The sequence below is a fragment of the Drosophila ananassae genome, chromosome 3R, assembly GCF_017639315.1.
Source record: "Drosophila ananassae strain 14024-0371.13 chromosome 3R, ASM1763931v2, whole genome shotgun sequence".
NCBI classification, from domain to species: Eukaryota; Metazoa; Arthropoda; class Insecta; order Diptera; family Drosophilidae; genus Drosophila; species Drosophila ananassae.
In genome coordinates, this window is record NC_057930.1 from 18,238,800 (window position 1) to 18,262,444 (window position 23,645).

The window sequence follows — 23,645 nt, forward strand, 5'->3', positions numbered from 1 at the left end:
ACAGTCGAGTCTGGAATAGGCTGGCAAATGTTTTCCACTTGGCCAACACCAACAACAGTCTTTGTGATGGCTTTAGGGGTTTTCACTTTGTTTGTTTGTCGGCCCGGTGTGGAGCGCGAACTTTTTGTTGTTTTGCATATTTACATTTTTTTGGTAACAATTTCGTAGGAGCAACTTTTCAGGGAGATCCATTTAGGAGAGTTTAGATGTGGATTTAAGGCTTACGTTTAAAAGATGAACTATTACTTTACCTTTGTACTTTACTGTTAAAAAAATAAATATGCTTCTTTATTTCTAAATTTTTGTTAGCCGTAAAATAAATATCATTGAACGAATCCCTATGCACTCGTTGAGTGGAACCATTAGGGAAAAATCAAACCTAACGCAACCTCAAGGGTTTCCTTCATTGTGTTTTCCCTTTTTTTTATGAATGAACCAACATAGTGCCAATTCATTAGAAATTTCACAATATAATGTGGCATAGAAGGTGAAATGGAGAAAGCGGATTACTGGCAATAATAACAAACAGCATTTGACTCTTGGGTTCAGTTTCAATTTTGAGTTCCTAGGCAGTCGTCTCGGTCTCGGGGCGATTCACATGAAATATGTTCGATCCGAGACAAGGACTCTGCAACTCGCTTGTTCAACAATGCCCAATGACGAATGACGCATTATTCCCGACATCGAATTGTGTCACTGACAGCAGCATTCAGGGACACTTCCTTTACCATTCTCCCCCGCATCCAGGACGTTCTACTGTTTTTTGCACCCCTACCTAGCTACCCAGCTACATAGAGCCAGGAGCGAGGGCCAAACAATAAATAATGCCAATGTCATGTTGTTTAAGGTGTATAGGCCCTAACATAATGCGCAATCATTCATTTTGACTGACCCGGCTGCCCCCAGACCATGAAAGTGTGAAAAATGCATGTGAACAATTTGATTGATTTAACTTGATTTTTCCAAGTTTCCAAACCTCAAAAATCAATTTATTCGGCAAGCCACATAGGGAATTCTATTTTCCCACCCAAAAGACAACGCATTTATTTCAACAATTTATTCAACAGCAAGCAATAACTTTTAATTTTTGTATTAAATTTGGAAACTATTAATCAACGAAATAATAATTCGTTATAGATATTTCTGAAAATCATCAGAATGCGCTCCCAAAAGGTCGGAGGAGGCTTGGGACTATAGTAGGTAGAAAGCACATAATATGCAAGAGCTGCGGCAAATCCAAACACTAAACAGAATGCTCCGCGTAAAATGAGTGTGTACCACTTCAGGGAGGGGGCCGGATCCAAATAGCTGACCAGATTGGATTCTTCATTGGATCGCTGTGCCCAGTATTTCTCATTTTCCACTTGCCTCCGATCAAACTCGTTGAGCAACTCCTGGGCATAATTAATCAACAATAGAGTACGCTTCCTCAGCTCCTCACTCAAGTTCTCATCCCCGGATGGACGGCCAAAATGATGGAGGTTCATCCTGTTCAAGTCCTCCTGTCTGGGGAAAACGTATTCGTCCAAATCGAAAATAATACTTCGTCCTTTTGGGGGAGCCGGAATAATTTCAGCCATTTTGGGGGCGGCCGCAATCCTTTCATCGCTTATGGTTATGGGAAATTTATCGATGGGCTTCTTCAAACACTTGGCAATATTTGGCAGCACGGGCGCAACTCTCGGAGCATTTATGGGATTGGAATTGTCAGCGATTTCTTGCATTGCGTGGCGCACAAAGGCATAGACCTGCTGGCTCAACTTGTCAGTTGAGACAGGTGCCCTCATGTTTGCTGGCCATCTGTACAAAGTTCGAGTTCTATTTGGGTCATCCTGATGTTTTTCGACTCTTTCCACACTTATATATCTGTTCAGTTCGATCGAATCATCAGATTCTGTCTTGACAACCAAATCCTTACAATCCGGTACTATGTTCTTAGCTCCGTTAGGCGTTAAGGGAGAGTCTCTGATTTCAATACAATCGTAATATTCCAATTTTGTACTATCACCGTCCAAGTCCCTCGATCCTTCCATGTAATTATTAGGGGTTATTCTTGAAGTGGGCTTACCAGTCTTATATGGAAGCTTTCCAGCATCTGGAATGTCATTCAAATAGTCTACTCTCAGAGTTTTTTTTTGCTTTCTGGGAATCTGACGATTTGGTGACTTGGACTTGCCAAAGATATCACGACTTCTGGCAACGTTGTATGTTACATTTAATGGCCTTCGAGGAGACACTTTTATTTCGAAAAACTCATATTTATGATTTACTTCCTTCTTGGAATCGTCTTTCATCCTTAAAGTTGATTCGCTAACCTTATCAGGAAGCTGACCGGGATCTGTGTTTTCATTCAAATATTCCTTAGACCTTAGATATTTTCTTGGCTTTTTGAGAGTTCGACGACTTCCTTGTGCTCTGCATGTAGCTGCATTTGGCTTTTGAGGAGGGTTATTTTCAATTGAATCACGTTCACATTTTTTTCTTCCGCCTTCAGGGTCTCTCTCACTTTGAATCGCTTCCTCCATATGATTTTTCTGGGCTATCATTGAAGTTAGCTCACCACTCTTATAGGAAAGTTGCCCAGGATCCGGGATTTCATCGAAATCGTCTTCGCATTGTTGTTTTTTCTGCTTTCTCGTCGTTGACTGACGACTTGGCGACCTGTGCTTTCCAAAAGAATCCTTGTTTTTCACTATTTTGTATGGAACTATTTTGGGTCTTCGATTAGAGCTGTTTATTTGCTCAACCAACTCGGTCTTGGAGATTTTCTTAATGCTGTCGGGACGTAAAAGTAAACTATTTATGATCTCGGGCCTTCCTGATTTTGGATTTTGTTTCGGCAAAAGTTTTTCCATTACGTTGACGGCTGTGGAGCTTCCACTCTGCATTTCCAAGACCTGGAAGAGTTGCTCCGCGCTGACCGCATCATATTTCAGCTCAGAACCGTCTTCAAGATATTCTATTTTGGTCGAGCTCTCACCCAACAGTGGAATGTGAGAGTCCGTAAAGGAGAATGGCTTCTCCTTTCTCTTTAAAATATTGCCTTTCACAAAGTCACCCATATTGAAAAATTATTCTTTTTGGTAATAGCTCACTTGATAATTGCTTGAATGTTAGATCTCCTTGTTGAAAAAACAATTATTTAAAAAAAAATGATTTCTAATAAAAAAAATTTGTATTTTTTTGCTACGAAACTTACGTTGTGATCGGTTGAATAAATATATGATGTCTGATGAAGTTTTCTCTGTTCAAATGACACATTTATATATTACAGGCAAAGCCTATTATTTTCAAAGCACAGCAGCTTATAATTTTTACAAAAGGCGATAAAAAACACTTCAATACAAACCACATCGGCGGGACACCAGTTTTAAATTCAAAACCCGACCTTTAATTTTTCTCATTTGTGGCTGTACAATGTCCTTAGAATATTTTTCCTTTATTTTATAGAGAAGTTTTACATTTACACTTGAACCCTGCTGGCAGTTGAACGCTTAGCGGGCTGTGGGGAAAGGACCTCTCCACTCACGCGTTCTGCCATCGCCTGTCAGTCAGCTAGACATCGGCGGAACGTCATCGTTGAGGCATAAGAACAAAAGGACTTCCGGTGACGTTTAAATGCGTGGCATGTCACAGCGCAGCGGCAGACAGCAGCATCCTGGCTGAAGGCTCAAGCTTCAGGAGCGGCGTGCGCCGGCAGGAAACGCGCCAGATCCCAGAGGGGGAGCCAAGCCAGGGCTCTGGGGTTGTCCCATGAACTTGCATTTCATTAATGCATATTTTTGGGTGGAATATACAAGAAAAAAAAATGGTGAAGACAAAACAAAATTTTGGCATTGATTACACTATTGACTAATGAAGCGGTAGCCACCCTGGCGGCAAGTTCAAGTACACATGTTTTGGGGAACGCCCACCATTCCCCACGATTCCATTCGCATTACGATTCCAGCTCACCCTGGCTGTGCTTCAATCAGCCAAGCAGAAGTCGCAAGTCTATCAACTTATTAATTTCATGAAGTGCCTGGCACATCAATGTCTTCCCATAGATGCAACAACAATAGAGGGAGCTCTGTCACCACCTAACAAGATCCGCACCACGCTCCAAGGACGACAGTCAGGACGACCGTAGGAAGGGGCACATCGCATCATCACGTATGATTACGCACATTGTTCGTGCGCAGCACAAAATGCTGTCGAAAATTAAAATTCAGAGACCCTTCTACTTAACTTGGCTTACCTTAGCACAGATGTACATTGGCAGAAAATGTAAGATGGTATTTAAAGTACTTTAAAATTTAATATTTATAAGAAATAACTTTAGAAGAGCAAACTTTGAACTACAAGATAGTGACATTTTATTGTAAAATATATTAGAATTAGTTTAAGTAAGAAATTATAATTTTATTTTTAGACAATTAATATTTTCTCTGAAGTAAAAAATACCTAAGAAAGTATCAGGTATTAATAGTCTTTTGAGAATAATGTTTTTAAAGATGTTCAATGAACAATTAGAAGTATAATATGTCTTATAAACAAAAACACATTATACCAAAGATTACAAGTTAAATAAAATAAAATGTAAACACTACAACAAACAATTTCTTGCAGTGTACACTAACGGGTAGCACAATTTGGGCGGAGGAAAAAAACGAGCCAAAACAACGACGTGATTGCATTACACAATCAAAACAGGCACAGCATCTCTCGCAGGGGTTGCCCCGTGAACTTCGGAACGGAGCGGGCGGAGCAGAGCGGAGCTTGAGCTCAGCCCGGGAAAAAATCAAAGACGGGGCACTAAAGTAATAGACCCACCGACCGAATGCGAATGTCGAAACGTGTGCGTGGGCGTTGAAACTGCTACGCCCCATCATCAGAATCCAATCAAATTAACAACAACAGGCCACAGAAGCATCAGCAACAGGAGGAAAGGCGGATAGCCGGAAAAGGGAATGAGCCAGGAGCTGGGTGGGAGGAACGGAACAGCCACCGTGTCTGGGCTTATGAAGCCCCTGATGAATACGAGATCCCTTGGCCCAATCGCACTACCGAAACTGAAATTCAAACTGACCCCCCGCCTGTCGATGGAACGTTAATTTCAATTTGATTTCCGTGCCGGAGAAAGAGGGAAACCATGCGTCTGAGCAGCAATTATACGGCAACTTCATTAGGTCAACATGAGGCAGGGCCGGGGAGCTGTTAAGCTGTAGAGCTGTAGAGCCGGCGTAGAACTGAAGAAAAGGGGGTGGCGGCCATGAGGGGGCGGGATCGTTGGCTTGTGGCTGACGCAATGCCGACGTTTGATGACGGAGGCGGATGCGTAAGGGGTAGATTAATCAGGGTAAAACTATTAATTAAATACCAATTCATTTCCGCAAATTCAAAGCACACACACACTCATACACAGACTAAGACCAACAGAACCACCCGCCCACAGATGAGGTCCTTTGTGTGGGTTTTAGTTGGATTTCTATTTCAGCAGGAGAAACTACTTACAATGAGCACCGCAGTGGTTGGTTTGATTTGAATTCGGATTTGGGTCTGGATTTTGATTTTCAAATAGCCATTACTCGGATGCTCGTATATTAGGGGTGCTGGCCCGGAAGTGTTTCCAGCCTATTTAAGTGCAGAGGTTATTGGTTGAAATTAAGTAATTTTGAGCAACAAATGGAAATTAATCCATAAGTGATTCAGATACCCAGATACTCAGATACTCTTTTCAATGCCTAATCACGACCACCTGTTTCCTGAAACAATAATAACCGACAAGCCAGCATTATTCAGTGTCAAATTAAGCAAATCAGAAACCCATAAATAGTCATTAAGGAGGCAGGGCCACCCCCTATCGGGGAGAGCAACAGTCCTGGCCCATCCAGTGAAGCCAACTCCCATTGCCCCCGGGCATTGTAGCTCTCGCAAAACGAAACAGACCCGAAAAAGGAGCAAAATGCAAATGGTTGCAAAAAAACGTAATAATAAAATCCCCAAGCTTATCAGTAAGCGCAGCAGTCAGGACTTCCATAAAAACAAAAAAAAAATAGAGGAGGAAAACCCCAACTGCCGGGGGGTGAAGGGGATGAAATTGAATAGCCCATGAAGATCTCGCGGCGGAGAAAATGAGAGCTGGAGCTCTCCAGCTTTGCTCATCCGGTGTGTCAACAATTCCCAAGCTTCAACGCTTTGATGTTGCCAGGACCAGAGGTGGCGGAGCTCGATGATGATGAACAGGACGAAGGGGGAAGCAGTAGGAAGGACTGACGGACGGAGCCACTAAGCCCAGACAGTGTCATCCACTCTGGCGGTGATGGCATCATTAACGCACATCCCGGCCTGCCTTTCGGGCACAGGCGGCAGCCGAGTCCCTTGGAGTCCTCAATCGAGGTGCGCTCCCGTTTCCGGCTTTTGAAGTTCGAGCGCCAAGCTTTTAATTTTTCTTTGTTTTCACACTGACGTTTGAGGCCAAAAGGCGTAAATTAATCGAAGGCTTAATTAGTAGACACCATCCCAAGGACTCGTTGGCTCCCAGCCTGGAGGACTGGCTGACTGTCGGCGTACGGCGTAAGGCAACGGCAACGTGGCGTATGATTAATAAACAGCTCCCTGGCGGTTGCATTCAACCGATTTATGTTTTGTACACTAATTATGGGCATCAATGAAGGTGAAGGTTGTCAATATTGCCGCCACCCGGTTAGGGAGGCGAAAAATTTCCATTTGAAATGTTTTGTAGGTTGCGAAAACAATAAGTCTCCTCAGATGGCGGGTGGTGGGGGTGACGTTATAATCCTCCCGTTCCGTTTCGCATTCCCACCCACTCATTGGCCCACTCCGAGCTGCATGCTGTGAACGAGTACTGCGGCAACGTAGTTGGCTGCCACTTAATGTGTTTTGCATACTAATTAGGTTGTTTGGCGGCTGCCGTCACATTTTCACATTTCAAGTGTTGGAACAGGTGACAGAAAAAACTCAGCGCCGTGCAAATGGGGAATAATAACAACAGAGGTAGTAGCAACAGACCCAACTGCACTTGAAAAGCCAACACTTTGAGCTGCAGCCAAGGAAGGTGATTTATTAGGGTTAGGCACTATGGGGATAGCCAGCGCGCTACTTCGCAATTGAATATCAAAAATAGCTCACTACCCGGCAGTGCTGATTGCGTTATTTCCGCTCATTCACAATTCATGGTCACATACAAATTAATTACAAAATAATACCATTTAAGTGGGCAATTAGGATAATCAATCTACCCAATAATCTGATCAGCGGTTGGCCATAAAGATTTCGGCAATCAGGGTACTCCAAGCTCTGTTTACTTAATCGATAGCCAAGGAACAACAAAGGTGTAGATTAGGTGCCGTAGGTGGTAACAGAAACACACGCGAACTTCTAGTAATAATGGGACAGTAATAAAGATTGGCCGATTGCATATATTTGAATATGTTTCGTATCTTATCGGGAGAGTTGCTGTGTATACATTATTCAGGCAGTAGCTGCTTGACAGTCGGCCATAACCCAACCTGAATTTGTTAGCTGTCTTAGCTGGCTTTTTAATTTGAAAGCGAGATGAGTTTCCATGAAAATGCAGCAGTAACTCGTAAGAAGGGCGTTAGACAAAAACAACTACAGCAGCGCCATAAGCTGTCAAAGAGTGAGAGGACGCAAAGTTAAAAATGTTTTAATTACTCATCTCTCAAGGCGAATCCGCAGACCTTTTAAGCCCCCCGCTCCTTCTCACGACTGACGGCGCTTTCGAGCAGCCATCTCGGAGAGGTCAGCGCCGGTATGAATGATAAAGTCATTAAATTAAAAAACTTTGAGAAACTAAATTCTGATTTGAAACACTGACGAAAAGAGCAAGCCAATTCAATCCGAGATTGGCTCCAAAGGGCAAATCTTCAAAGGGTTTAAGGCAATTGTTTTCGGAATACTCGAATGCCTCCATTCTCGAACTCCCCGGTTGCCGTTGTGAGCTAAATAGTTCCCCCAGGGCCGCATCCACTCGAGCCGTGCTAATGAGAACACCCCAGTGACAACGGGGCACTGACACAAGGACGAGCCAGTTCAGGACCCGAAGGAGCTGCATTATGCAAATACTCGTACGGGCGAGACAATTCCTACTGCATTGGTGGAGTGGAGAGCACCAACCGAAGGATATTCTCAAGGATGCAGAGGCAGAGCTGGAGATCCTTAGCCAGTGCCAGGGGCAATGCAGCGTGTTCCATTTGCACACATTTCGACAGGGCAATTAATTATGCTAAATTCGTTTAGAGTTGAAGATGGTTACACGATTTGTTAAGAGGAGCCCTTCAAATAAGTGTTACTCCAATGAGTTCTGTTTTAAAACTGTTTTTATTTCACACACTTCTCTTACAAGAAAGATACATGAAAATCTTAAATCTATTTAAAACTACTTATCAACGGACTGCTCGCTGACATGCTATGTGACCCTTTCTTAAGTGCCTCAAGTGCACCACATAAACATTTGGTTAGACTGCAGGAGATCGTCTTTCAAACCATGCTGTTAATCACTTATTCACATGGGTCCGATCTCCTACATTCTATGTTTGAAATTTTTATCGTGTTCAATGCTTGAACATTCTGCAAAGGGCCACAAAAAAGGTGTACATTTTATATATATTAAATTCATTATATTGTCCATTGATAACGCTAGATAGCGGACTATATATGTATATGTGTATTTCCGCTTTTGTATTAAATTTACAAATATTAAAAAATATTATTATTATGATTCTTCGATGACAATATGTCGTTAATTCTATCATTCTATTTAGTTTAACATTGTTTAAGTTATTTTATTAGCTCCCATGTTCAACTTAATGTTTGAACATCCTGCAAGGGGCCACAAAAGTGCTTGACTTATGTTTACATTTTTAAATTAATTATTATTTTCATTCGATTCTTTAGTGGACTGTAATATATATTTTTTCTAATTTTTGTTATTAGTGGACAACTTGAAAATTTTATTTATTCGATATTTTAGTGGACTGTAATATACTTTAATTTTTTCTTTAGATATAGCTTTTCTTTTTTATTTGATTGATCACTTAATCATATGTATAAAACCATTACATTATACAATAATCATATAAAATAAACATTTTTTTTTTAAACATTGGGCATTGGGGTTGGCAATGCTATAGCCATCAATTGTCTTCTCGACTTTAATTTTCTTACGTAGGATATAATCAGTACAGTTATGATTATCATTATTAAAATTAACGAGCTATGACCTGACACATGATGAAAGTTGATATTTTTTAATTCTAAATTTTGTGCTCTCAAGTCTTCTATTTGTTTGGCCAGGTAAGCTATTTCTGCTGTATGGTTCATAACAGGAGGCTTTAGAGGGTCCCAAGCTATTTTCGGAATCTCGCTTATTTCTCCTATATAAGCCGAAGCTAATGCTTCTTGACTTTCCGTTTCAATAATATGCTGAGCAATTAGAATTTTATCATCGGTCCGAGCTGTACATTCTGAACTGATTGTTAATATGCCTTGCTCCGGCAAATCAATGATCTGTATTTTGGAGTGGCCACATTGGAGCCTTAACTTAGTGTTTGCCTCAACTTTAAATAACCAACTACTTCTTTTTTCTAATTCCACCCAAAATGAGTTCGACGATAAGACTGGTTTGTAAAAGCAATTGGAAGGTCTATTTGGTTTAAGGGGTCCGAGCTGACAACTATTATCGTTGCCATTGCTCCATGGCCAGCTGCCGTCACAAACTCTTTTGTTTGCTTGCCACTTTTGGCATTTAGCAATTGTAGACTCTGTCATTAAGTGGTATGAATCTATCTCAAAGTTGTACACTAAATATTCCGCGTCAATTTGAGCTAGAATAGTTTGATTCTCTGCTCTAACTGGAATAGAAATAACCCTATATAGTTTAGACGCATGCCGACCAAACAGAGGTATTTTCGCATTTATAATTAGTTTTTTGTCTACGAACAACCCTCTTGCGGTAAGTAAAGTGTACACATCTTTTAATTCTGTACCTGATCTTTTCCCTGGAAGAATCAAATTTTCGGATAGGACGTCCTTAATTCTAGCTATTTCATTTTTAAGCTGACTTGGACGTAAAATGTTGGTATTAAGCCTTCCATGGTTGATATCAATTAACAGGCTTATGATTCCTGCTTGAATCTTTTCGCATTCATCGATCAGCCTACTCAACTCCTTCGTTACCATAAAGAATTTAATAGACTCTTTGTATACGTAATACGACTCTTGCAGTATTACAGTCATATTTTCTATTCTTTTGTTCATACTTCTGAAGTGTGTATTGACTTCTTCCGTAGTTTTCTTTAGAATATTGGTAGTAGAATCGACTAACGAAGTTTGTTTTTTGCTTAACTCTTTTAAACTTTCTTGATTATTCAACAAATTTTTCATATTTTCCTCCATTTGAACTCGATCATCTTCATCCATTACTCCAAACAAAATATGGTATAAAGAACCTATAAATTCAAATGGTGCCCGCCTTTGCCTCGATTTATTATGAGTCATGAAGAGTTTATTATTTTCCTCCAACTCCAAAATCTGTTTGAGGGTGTTCTCTAAAATAAGGTTGCACTGATCCTCAAACCCATGAAGTTTTTCACAGACTAATCTCATCTTGGTGATTATGTTTTTCCCTTTATGGATCATCTCGAAATATGCTTCCATATCGTAGTATATTACTAAATTCCATGAGGATGAAACCACTTCTATGTCTCCCATCGGATCTAAATATATGGACGAAGATTTGGGAATTTCTTCAAAACCATATTTTGAATCTCTGATTGCCGGGACTGCGTTTGTCAGCTGACAGCATAATGAAAGCATTATTAAGGCCAGCATCACTCCCAGCTTAGAAAATCTAGAACTACTTCTCGCTTTGGGCGGGTTGGATCTACTTTGACGTGCTTCTGCGTCATCTAGATCATTTACACCAGCTAGGGGGCATATTTTATTTAATGGTCTGGTTACCACATTCTCTTGCACCCTAAGCTTAACAACTCGAACTTTTTCGTCCTTTCCTTTATGGACTTCTTCAACCTTTGCTAGAGGCCACCTCGCTGGATGGCAACTGTCATCTTTTAAGATAACTACTTGACCTTTTTTTATATTTGAAGAATTTCTTTTCCATTTATATCTTTGCTGCAAGGTATTCAAATAATCATCCTTCCATTTATTCCAAAAGTCTCTTTTTATTTTTTGGATGAATCTCCATCTGTCTAAATTATTAATCTTCCCAATTTCGTCATTGGGTTCGATTGCATCTAGTAGCGGTCTTCCAATTAAGAAATGACCAGGAGTTAGCACCTCATTGTCATCTACATCTTCGCTGGATGAGTACAAAGGTCTGGAATTTAATACTGCTTCTATCTGGCAAAGCAATGTAGACATTTCTTCAAATGTTAGTACATTGTCCCCAATTACTCGTTTTAAATGGTATTTCATTGATTTTACTCCTGCTTCCCAGATCCCTCCAAAATGGGGGCTTGCCGGGGGAATAAAGTGCCACTGGATCCTTTCCTTCTGTAACTGCGATGCTATTTTACTATTTTCCCTAATGGCCTTTTCCAATTCCTCATCTAATTTTCTTGATGCTCCTACAAAATTTGTTCCATTGTCTGAATATATGTTGGCACATTTTCCTCTTCTAGCAAGGAACCGCTTAAATGCTGCTAGAAAGGCATCAGACGTTAAGTCACTAACCACTTCTAAGTGGATAGCCTTTGTGGCCATGCAAACAAATACCGCAATATATCCTTTAAATGTTTTTTGACCGCGATTTTTGGAGCATCTTATAAGGTATGGCCCTGCATAATCGATTCCCGTATTAAAGAAAGGATACGACATGTTTACCCTGTAATCAGGCAGATTTCCCATTATTTGTTCTACGGTGATTTTGCGATACCTTGAACATTTTACACATTCTCGCAGTTGCTTCTTTATTATATTTTTCAACCCAATTACCCAATATTTGCGTTGAACATAGTTTCTCATTAAATTTATACCTCCATGAAGCGTGTTTTTATGAGCATCCCTTATTAACAAGGTCGAAATGTTACCTTTGTCTAAAATTATAGGATGCTTAACTTCAAAGGCCGCTTTAGAGTTTTGCAGTCTTCCACCTACCCGAAGTATTCCATTAATATCTAGAAACGGGTTAAGACTTATTATTTTACTGCTAATTTCAATTTCTTTACCTGTTCTTAGGTATTTTATTTCTTTGTTAAATTGAAACTCCTGTTGTTTTTTAATTATGACAATTTCAGCTTCTTTTAACTCTTTTGCTGTTAAAAACTTTGGGTTAGAGTTAGTTCTTGTTTGCATCCTTAAAAATCGTATTACGTAAGCTAATACTCGTGTTAATTTATGTATGCAGGAGAACTTTTGCATCAATTCGTAAATCGCGTCATCTTTGGTTTTTACTAATGTATTTAATATTAAGGATTCCTCCATGATTGGCGACTGAGGCCATTGGCTTTTTGGATCAGTCAACCATTTGGGCCCTCTCCACCAAAGATTGCAATTTACCAATTGATTTGCGCTAACTCCTCTTGACGCTAGGTCTGCTGGATTATCCTCGGATCTTATATGATTCCATTCAGCATTTTTTAATTCCCGAATTTCATCTGTTCTACGCCTGATAAATTTTATCTTATTTAACCCATTCTTAATCCAGGCTAGCGTTATGGTTGAATCACTCCATGCATATAGCTCTACTTTGTAATTTTTCATGGCTTCCATTATGCGCATCATTAACTTACTGAGCAAATGTGCAGCGCATAATTCTAATTTTGGGATAGTTTTTCTATTTTTGATCGGATTCACCTTACTTTTGCTAGCGATTATGATTACTTCCGATCCCACCTTGGCATATACTACTGCCGCATAAGCTTTTTCTGAAGCGTCTGCAAAACCATGAATTTGAATACATAATTCTGATTTAAAATTAATCCATCTAGGGACTCTTATTTGTCCCAACGCCTCTAACCCTGATTTGTATTCTTCCCATTCCTTACGATCTTCATTTACTAGCTCTTGATCCCAATTGATTCCTGCTGTCCACAATTTTTGTATAAAGATTTTTCCCACAATCGTTACCGGTGCCAACCAGCCTAATGGATCAAATATTTTTGATAGTGTGGACAAGACGAATCTTTTAGTTAACATTTTAGGTTCAGAACAACATACTGTAAATTTAAACTCGTCCTTACTAGGGTCCCATTGTAGCCCTAAGGTTTTTACAAATTCATCTTCTCTGATGCTAACTATTTTATTATCTCCTGAATTTTCTACCATTTCTAATATTTTTGCGTTATTTGAAACCCACTTTCTCAAATTGAACCCAGAGTTCGCTAGTTCTTTTGAGATTAATTCAACTATGGTTGTGGCATCTTCTATTGAATTCGCTCCTGTCATGAGGTCGTCCATATAAAAATCATTTTTTATTATTTCCCCAATCATTTTGTTTTCACAATTTTCACCCACATCTGCTAATACTCTAGTTGCTAAATATGGGGCAGAAGCGGTACCATAAGTAACCGTAATTAATTTGTAGGTTTTAACTGTTGTTTTAGGGTCATCCCTCCACAATATATATTGAAATTTCTGATCTTTATGATTTATTTTAATTTGTCGGTACATTTTCTCAATGTCCGATGATACCACGTATTCCCACTTACGCCAATTTACAATTATATCAAAAATGTCTTTTTGAACTCTTGGTCCAACCCACATAATATCATTTAGGCTTTTTTTATTGCTAGTTTTGGCTGAAGCATCAAAAACTACTCTTAATTTTGTTGTGAGACTGGATTCTCTGATAACAGCTTGATGAGGAAGGTAATATTTTCCTTCATCATTTACTTCTACCATATGTCCTAAGTCCAAATATTCTTTCATAAATTTTGAATATTCAATTCGAAGTTTTTCATTTTTTTGTAATTTCTTTTCCAAGTTCATGAATCGAGCCATTGCTTGATTCTTCGAATCTCCTAATGTTGTATCTTCTTTAAAAGGAATAGCAACAATATATTTTCCATTCGGATCTTTTTTAGTAAATTTTTTAAAATTCGTTTCACATATTTCAGTTTCTAAGTCATTGCTGTCCTCTTCTTCTACCTCCCAATATCGGTCCATTTGTTTGAGCTCGATACTGGTTGCAACAATTAACTTACTACCCCTGGATTTCGTGCAACCTGACACTGTCCATCCAAAGATAGTTTTTTGCCCAAGAAGCATACCCTTTTTGGTTATCTCTGGCAGTAAAATTTGGGGATATAAATCCGCACCAATAACCAGGTCAATTCGACCAGGTTTATCGAAATTGGGATCCGCTAAATACAATCCTTTCCAATCCGACTTATTTATAAAAATTTTATTTGTGGGAAGGCTTTTCATTAATTTTGGCAAAACAATTGCGTTTGTGCTTACTTCTTTTGAATATTTGGAATTATTCTTGATTGTCAATTTTAATTTGTGATTTGAAACACAAGCGCCGGTTGCTGAAACTCCATTTAATTGAGTGTGCGCTTTTATTTTTGGCAACTTAAGTTTTTGTGCCGCTTCTTCTGAAATTAGAGTGCTTTGTGACCCATTGTCAATCAATGCTCTAAATTTCCCGAATTCACCATCTTGACCTTTAATCTGAACATACGCCGTGGCCAACAACGCTGGTTCAGAGGTCATGCATGTATTTACATTCTCTTTTTTAAAATGCAACATGCTATGGTGTACTTTTTGGCAATACGAGCATACTTGCTCGCTTGTACATTTTGTGTTTGAATTGTGCCTTAAGCATCTATAACACACATTCAATCTTTTCACTATATTTGATTTTTCCTGTGGACTTAGTGCTTTAAATTTATAGCAATTAATTATTTGATGCCCGGGCATTTTGCACATCGGACAAGTTTGGCTATTTATGTTATTTTTTTGTACTATTTTTCTAGTTGGTAATTCATTTCCAACTGATGTCAACGAACTAAGCCGTTGATCTAAAAATTCTATGACACCTTTCAAATTTTGAATGTCATTTGACTTTTTAACTTGGCCCTCATATTGTTGCAGAGCCTCAATAGAAAATTTCTTTAAAATAATATGCGCAAAAATGCAATCTGATTCTTCAGTCAGATTTGCTTTAAGACGCATCATATAAATTGATTCATTTATAGAATCAATTGTATTTTTTAAATGCCTATATGAGTCCAAATTTATTTTTGGAAGCTCAATCAGGCGATTTAATTGGTCTGAAAATATCTTTCTATTATTTTCATACCTTTTTATGAGCAACTCCCAGGCTGCATCATAATTATTGCCTGAGCCAAGCAATAAATGGGAGACCACATTTCGTGCTTCCCCTTTTAGAGCACTTTTAAGGTAGCTTAGCTTCAATGATGGACTTAAATCCATTCTTGAATGCACAAGTTCCTTAAATAACTCATAAAAATGGTCCCAATCTTTGGAGTTTCCAAAGAAACTGGGAACCTCAATTTTTGGTAGGGTAGGTAGTTCGTCCATTTTAGGATTACTACCTTCTACCTTTTCTATTCGACCCACTTCGATTTTATTGTTCATGAGCTCAATGTGTATTTCCACATCTTCTCTGAGCTCTATTATTTTGGGCATATATTTATTATTTAGCCCTTCAATATTTATAAGATCGGACACTGTTTCTATTCTGCTAAGAAACATTTTTAATTTTTTAACTCTTATAGGAAAGGTCTCAGCTTTCCTTTCCTGGATTTCTATATATGTTTGCTCGAGGTAATCCTCAAGATTCTTTATGGCACCCTCAAGCCTAGAAAATAGCTCATCCTGGCCAATAATATTTTTAATTTTTTCCTTTGCGGACTTGAATTTTGATAGCATGCTATCGAAATGTTTTTTAGTGAAATATTCGTGCTCTACAGCACCAAGTTGAACCAAATGATTATGGTTCGTGCAGGCTCTAAGCTCGATGTTCTTAAGTGCTTCCCTATCTTCTTCTAAATACGAATTTTTTGCGAGAAGCGCATCTACTTGCCGGGTGAGACGCACCTGGTCTTCTATTATCGCGATTTTTTCTTTTGTCGACATATTTTAAAGTTTTTGTTTTTATTTTTAATTAAAATTATATTTAAGTTATAAAACTAAAAGACCAAACTTGCCGATCAATATATTTTTTCCTGTTAATTTGGTAATTTTGTTGTCGCTGCGCTGTTGATGCTGCTGTTAACCTTGGTGTCGCTGCGGATGTTGCTTCTGCGTGGATGACTTGTTTCGGCCGATATTGCTCCTGATTTTGCTCGGATGTTGCTTCTGCGTGGATGACTTGCTTCGGCCGATATTGCTCCTGATGTTGCTCGGATGTTGCTTCTGCTTGGGGTGCTTATTTTCTGTTGATGTTGGTGTCGCTGATGTTTTATTTTTTTTTTTTATTTTTTATTTTTTTTTTCGATTTAAAAATTTTTAGCGCCACTGTTGTTGTTGCTTATGCTGATGTTTTATTTTTTTTTTTTAGGTTTGTTTGTCCACAATTTACTTTTTTAAACTTTTACACGTTTACTTTTCTTTTAAACTTTTCCGATGTAGGGCCTCGGATACGCCAACACAAAATTTTTATATTTTATATATTTTTATATATATTTTTATTATTCTGGTGTCGTTCCAGAAAACACACGATAGAAGGAAATATTTATTTATTTTTGTATTTCCTTTCTATTCGATTATGCTCATTGGCATTTATATTATTTTATTCTCTGTGTTCCTTACCTCTTGGGGGGAAACAACAGAGGACTACGATATTTAAACTGAGCTCTTTTTGACTCAGATCGCAGCCTTATTTTTTAGCTACCTTGGGCTGAGAATTTTTATTTTTTTCTACAGCCACTTATAGGTGCCAGTTTTTTAAACCTGAGTCTCTTACCACAGGGGGGAAAACGTCAGGGTGTCTCGATGGACCAAATGTTAAGAGGAGCCCTTCAAATAAGTGTTACTCCAATGAGTTCTGTTTTAAAAACTGTTTTTATTTCACACACTTCTCTTACAAGAAAGATACATGAAAATCTTAAATCTATTTAAAACTACTTATCAACGGACTGCTCGCTGACATGCTATGTGACCCTTTCTTAAGTGCCTCAAGTGCACCACATAAACATTTGGTTAGACTGCAGGAGATCGTCTTTCAAACCATGCTGTTAATCACTTATTCACATGGGTCCGATCTCCTACATTCTATGTTTGAAATTTTTATCGTGTTCAATGCTTGAACACGATTCAAAAATGGCAAAAAAGGATTAAGCATTTAAACTAAAGATAATCAAAGTAACTTATCTTCTTATGAGTGTAAAATGGGTGACAGTCGAATTTTTAAAATACTTCCTTTTGAAGTCAAATTCAATAAATTCAATAATTTATTCCTTCCTAAAAACTTCTTTCAATTATTCTGGGGTTACATGAGCCATTTATAAAACGAATTATATTCCTTTCATATTTAGAATTTAGAAAAATAAGCATTGTATTGTATGTTTTCTTTGATTTATTGAATAAACAATATTAAATGCCTCTTAAGCTCATGTTTATTGACGTGCCTAAAATAAATTAAAGAGGAAATATCAAACATTAATCTACCCCGACTTCGAATTGATGTGTTCTCAACCATCCTTGAAAACCGTATTGGGGTTCCTTTGACCAGTAACTTGCTGGCCATAACCACCTTTGACCAGAGCAATAGATGCCAGTTAAGTGGGTCTGTGCTGAGATCCCAGCCCAGATGGGAAAGGTTCAGGCCTGGCCTGACATTTGCGCTGGCCATGCGCAATTAATTGCAAAAGTGTTTGCGGACAAATGGCGCTCAGCACACGTGTGGGGCTTGTCCTCTGAACCCCAGCTGGACATGGCCATGGGGAAGTCCTGCGTCAACAACAAGGATATGCCGGGGAATTTCTTTTTGCCAGCTCGCCAGCGTTTATGCGACTCAAGTGGCACAGAGACCGAGTGCTGCGGCAGCTCTTTGCTTTGAGGTTATTTGCTTTTAATGACTCGCAAACTACACACACACACACCCATACGCAAACACCGTGGGGTACCACATGGCGTATGCGTCATGTGGGTGCTGGTCGTGTTTTGTGGAGTGCTTAAGTGTTTTCAGATATCGCGCATCAGTAGCCAACGCCAGCCAACCCTGGGCCCATGGTTTGTTGACTTTTAGACGTTGTTTGTTTGTCAGCACAATTTTGTTTTCTTCTTTTTTCCCCATTTTTTTGTGCAAATATTCTAGGTTTTTTTTTGCGTACTTTTTGGCTTTTCATCTTGGCATCAGCGCAGACAAGCAGCCTCATAAATGAGCTTTGAAGTTTGCATACGCGACGACATGGCATCGAGGCTGCATCTCGACGGCTGAAGGGATAATGCGGTGCAATTATAGACAGAGCCGGCCTGACAGCCACACAAATTCCCCACCCCGCTCATATCCTTGAAAATAAATTGTTTTGTTAATTATTTATGGTTGGTTTAATGAGTGTGTGCCGTTCTGTGGGCCGACTGTACCCAGTGTTCTCCGGTGGTCTGGTGGTCTGATAGCTTCTTCTTTCGGGACGTAGACTTTCATGAGTTTGTTATACTTTCGCATTTTGCAATTATTTTAATGAGTTTTGCATTTAAGCGATTTTATGCAATCATCATCATTCGCAATAGTGTTGCTGGCAAAAGGGAATATGCATAATTGCCGTTTTTGCATCATTAAAAAGTAAACCTTTGTATCTGGCCAGTAGACTCATTAAGAGTGGAGCAATTTGTATGGCCATATGGAGCACCAGTTATATCAATAGTATCTCTTTTATTTGACCATTGGACTAAGTAATTAAATATCATATTTCTCGATGTATCCTGCCCAGGATTAGTTTTAAACTGATACATTCGAACTGTGCAACCTTTTTATTTTTCTGTCGCTTGTCACTTTTTTACCCGTTTGTAAATTGGAAACTCCGTATTTTGTAATAAGTAAATTTCCAGTATCTGTTTACAAAAAAGAAAGCAATGGATGAACTACTCGAAATCGGAAATGCCTATTTGAATTCGATTGGGCTTCCCGCCGAGTGGCATCGTCACTGGAGCAACATACAAAACGTCCTGATGGACCAGGACGAAAACGGACGGCCCCTTAACCTGCCGGACGTAGAGGTGGTGCCCCTGCATACTTTTCACCTCCAGGAAGTTAATCCTGCCCTCTCAGCGGCCGGCGACGGTCCCCACAACAATCCACCCCCGTTGGGCCAAAACGAAGGAATCTTGGGCCCGGCCCTGATCATTTTCCGCCACCGGAGGCTGCGAGTCCCGTTCTTCAGTTTCGAGCGCCTGATGCCCGTGGTCATTCTGTTCTCCGGTGTAATCTTCAGGAAGATTCTCAATCACTTTGGCATTGACATTAGCCAAGCTTTCCTTTTCGGTCTGTCCTACAACACACATTTTGTGATATTTCAGTGCATCATGAGTTTTGCCACGCACTGGATAAAAGACTTCCTAGGTGACTGAAAAGAGTTTCCAAAAATACAAACCTATATTTTATAAAACAACGAATGATTTTTATTGTTATTGAATAACGAAACACTTCAATTATTACGTGCTGTTTCCACTTGTCCTGATATTTAAAACAATCCCATAAAGGTAATTTAACCATCAAGGGCCATTCACAATGCCAAAATAAACCTTTGGCACCCCCCTAGTATCAGCTGGCCAGTTGGGGTCTAAGATTCCATAATCAAAGTAAACGAGCCTTGGTACAAATTCATAAATAATGTACAAGTCGTAGCTTCGAGTAGCAGTCAATGAAAACTCATTTTACTAATCGGCTGCCAGCGATTAGAACCAATTCAGATACCAATTAAGGTACAAAATAAAATGCGATCGCCACTACACTGAACTTGAACTTACCAATGAAAGCATTATTATTTTTCTTGGCATTTGCTTATCGTTAAGCCGTTTTATGGACTCTTCAACGATCCTAAGCCCGAGCACAAGCCTCTTGAGGGCCCCAAGTGATTGCTTATCACTCACACAGACCCTGTGGGGGCCCCACCTATAAAAGCTGTGCCAATTTGCAGAAAAAGTTAGTTATGGGCTCGAATCCCAACAGACAGGTTCAGGTTCAGTTCGAAAAATAATTGAAAAACGGTCGCCATGAAATACTTCTGCGGCATTGTTCTCTTTGTCGCCCTGTTGGCCTTCAGTGTGAGGCCATCGGAGGAGGCTTGTGGTTACGAGGTGAGGATCAACAGTGATGTGAACTTGGAAATTAAGTGTGACTGGATAGGAGATCAAGGAGCAGTGGTTTGAAACATTTAACTAAAAGAAAACCCCACTTTGATTCCAGGCATGCCCCCAAACCAAGCCGAACATGATCAACATCCACATGGTTCCCCACTCCCACGACGATGTCGGCTGGCTGAAGACCGTGGATCAGTATTTCTATGGCCACAAGAGCAACATCCAGCACGCTGGTGTCCAGTACATCATCGACACTGTGATCGCTGAACTGATCAAGGACCCCTCGCGCCGCTTCATCCAGGTGGAGACTTCCTTCTTCGCCAAATGGTGGGCTGAGCAGTCCGAAACTGCCAAGTCGATCGTCCGCAAGTTGGTCAACGAGGGTCGCCTGGAGTTCACTGGCGGTGCCTGGAGCATGAACGATGAGGCTGCCGTCAACTACCAGAGCGTGATCGATCAGTTCACCCTGGGATTGAAGTGAGTGCACCATCGAAGCACTTTGAAATCAGCTCCTAATAAATAATCTATTTTAGGTTCTTGGACGACACCTTTGGATCCTGCGCCCGTCCCCGCATTGGCTGGCAGATCGATCCCTTCGGCCACTCCCGTGAGCAGGCCTCGCTCTTCGCCCAGATGGGATACGATGGCGAGTTCTTTGCCCGCATGGATCACCGCGATAAGAACAACCGCATTGACAACTTGAACATGGAAATGATCTGGGATGCCAGTGACTCGCTGACCGACAACGAGCTCTTCACCGGCCTGCTCTACCGTCACTACTCCGCTCCTCCCGGCTACTGCTTCGATGTCCACTGCGGTGACGATCCGATCATTGACACCAAGAGCTACGACAACAACGTTCAGTCCCGTGTGGATGACTTCCTCAGCTACGTCTCTGGAGTTGCCAAGGTCTACCGCTCCAACCACATCATGATCCCCATGGGTGACGACTTCCAGTACGAAGATGCCCAGGTCAACTTCAAGAACATGGACAAGCTGATCAAGTACGTCAACGCCCGCCAGGCCGATGGTTCCACCTTCAACCTGTTCTACTCCACCCCTGCCTGCTATCTGAACTCCCTGCACGAGAGCCTCCAGACCTGGCCCAACAAGACCCAGGACTTCTTCCCCTACGGCAGCGATGACAACGGCTACTGGACCGGCTACTTCACCTCCCGCCCCACCCAGAAGCGCTTCGAACGCGACGGCAACCACATGCTCCAAGTGGCCAAGCAGCTCAGTGTCTTCGCCGACCTGAAGAGCGATCAGCAGAAGGAGGACCTTGAATACCTCCGCGAGATCATGGGAGTGATGCAGCACCACGACGCCATCACCGGAACCGAGAAGCAGGCCGTTTCCAACGATTACGATCGTCTTCTGTACGACGCCATCCTCGGAGGAGCCAACACTGCCTCCGCTGCCCTGCGCAAGTTGACCGACATGCCCGACGGAGAGTTCGAGAGCTGCCTGAACCTGAACATCAGCGAGTGCGCCTTCACCGCCGATAACGCCGACAACCTGGTTGTGACCCTGTACAACCCTCTGGCCCACACTTCCACCCAGTACGTGCGCGTGCCTGTGAAGAACGCCAAGTACCAAGTGACCGACGCTAAGGGTCGTGTGGTGACTTCTGAGCTGGTCCCGGTCTCCCCCTATGTTGTTGATCTGGAGTTCCGCAGCGACGCTACTGAGCACGATCTGGTCTTCAAGGCATCCGTCAACAAGATTGCCAGCTACTACGTCAAGAAGGTCTCCGATGCTGAAACCAAGAAGGCCACCAAGGCTACTAAGGAGGGCAAATTGAAGATCCCATCCAACAAGACCGAATCCGATTCCGATGACGAGATCCGTGAAGATGGCGAGACTGTCGTTCAGACCTCGGTGAGTATTATTTTCGCTATTCTGCTTAACAAACTTTCTAATGAATGAATTATCCTTTACTCTCTCCATTAGACTGTCAAACTGGTCATCGATAACAACTCCGGCCTCCTGAAAACCGTGGAAGTGAATGGAGTCTCCGAGAACATTGACCAGAGCTACGGTATTTACAGGACTTATGATTCCGGCGCATACCTCTTCCGTCAGTACCACCAAGCTGACTTTGAGATCCAGAGCGAAGGTGTTGAGTTCACCGTCTACGATGGAGTCCAGGTCAAGGAAATTCACCAGCGTTTCACCGAGTTCATCTCCCAGGTCATCCGCATCTACGAAGGCATTGACCGCGTGGAGTTCGAGTGGCTTGTTGGACCCCTTGAGAGGGAGGAGGAGTTCGGCCGGGAAGCTGTTTTCATCCTGAACAGTACTATCGCCTCCAATGGAGTGTTCTACACTGACGCCAACGGTCGCCAGCTGCTCAAGCGTGTGAGGGATCAGCGTGAGGACTTCTCCGCCGGTCTGGACAGGCAGCCCACTGCCGGAAACTACTACCCCATCACCTCTCGTATTGCTCTTGAGGACAATAACAAGCGTATTGCCCTGCTGAACGATCGCTCCCAGGGAGGAACTAGCATGCAAGACGGACAGCTCGAGCTCATGTTGCACCGTCGTCTCGTCCGCGACGATGGCCTGGGAGTTGGGGAGGCTTTGAATGAAGAGAAGTACGGCAAGCCTTTGATTGCCCGCGGCAAAATCTACCTGATCCTGAGCTCCACTGATGATTCCACCACCGTTGAGCGCCTGGCCGAGAAGGAAATCCACCTGCCCTTCTGGAAGTTCTTCAGCAAGAACTCCGGCAGCACCCAGTCTGTAGTCAAGGCTGTTCCCAGCTTCGAAGACTTCCCCCAGACCGTTCATCTACTCACCCTGGAGCCCTTCAACGACAACGAGGTCCTGCTCCGCGTGGAGAACTTCGCCGACCACACCGAAAGCAAGGTTGTCAGCTTCAACATTCAGTCGATCTTCGAGTACCTGAACGGTGTGGAGATCCGCGAAACCACCCTGGACGGTAACCTGCCCCTGAACCAGCTGAAGCGCTTCAAGTTCCACCACGACTCCTCTGGTCGCCAACCCGAACAGGTCGAGTACTTCACCGCTGGCCACAAGCCCCTGTCTGCCCAGAAGGCCCAGGAAGCCTCCGACTTTAGCGTCACCCTGCAGCCCACGCAGATTCGTACTTTCATCATCAAGACGGAATAAGCCAAAGTTCTCACTGAGAAAAGCAGTATTTAATGAAAAGTAAATATCTAAAATATGTAAAATAAAAAGCGAAACATAATTTCTAATTTGATTTATTGCTGACGATTTTTGGGATTATTGGGGAAATATTCTGTTTAGTTATTCAAAGCAACTATGGTCAACTGTGAAACGAAATTAAGACAAACTAAAAATATTGTTTTCCACATCAAAAGTACGGATCAAGGTATTTCGAAAAACACAGCCTACATTAATCAAAA

General features: G+C 41.3%; 3 protein-coding genes across 3 annotated transcripts; 2 read left to right on the forward strand and 1 right to left on the reverse strand.

Moving 5' to 3' along the window:
* Positions 1 to 1,042: 1,042 nt before the first annotated feature.
* LOC6498352 lies at positions 1,043 to 3,274 on the reverse strand. Its single transcript, XM_001962574.4, has 2 exons — positions 3,200 to 3,274; positions 1,043 to 3,122 (listed from the first exon to the last, which is right to left on the reverse strand). The coding sequence occupies exon 2, from the start codon at positions 3,060 to 3,062 to the stop codon at positions 1,113 to 1,115; it is 1,950 nt and encodes a 649-aa protein (XP_001962610.1). The 5' UTR covers positions 3,063 to 3,122; positions 3,200 to 3,274; the 3' UTR covers positions 1,043 to 1,112.
* Positions 3,275 to 18,910: 15,636 nt separating this feature from the next.
* Positions 18,911 to 19,562, forward strand: LOC6497177. The gene has a single exon (XM_001962573.4). It carries the CDS (start codon positions 19,027 to 19,029, stop codon positions 19,519 to 19,521), a length of 495 nt encoding a protein of 164 aa, XP_001962609.1. The 5' UTR covers positions 18,911 to 19,026; the 3' UTR covers positions 19,522 to 19,562.
* Positions 19,563 to 20,089: 527 nt separating this feature from the next.
* On the forward strand, positions 20,090 to 23,474 carry LOC6497178 (lysosomal alpha-mannosidase). Its single transcript, XM_001962572.4, has 4 exons — positions 20,090 to 20,250; positions 20,360 to 20,730; positions 20,787 to 22,134; positions 22,207 to 23,474. The coding sequence occupies exons 1-4, from the start codon at positions 20,167 to 20,169 to the stop codon at positions 23,386 to 23,388; spliced, it is 2,985 nt and encodes a 994-aa protein (XP_001962608.1). The 5' UTR covers positions 20,090 to 20,166; the 3' UTR covers positions 23,389 to 23,474.
* The last annotated feature ends 171 nt before the right edge of the window (positions 23,475 to 23,645 follow it).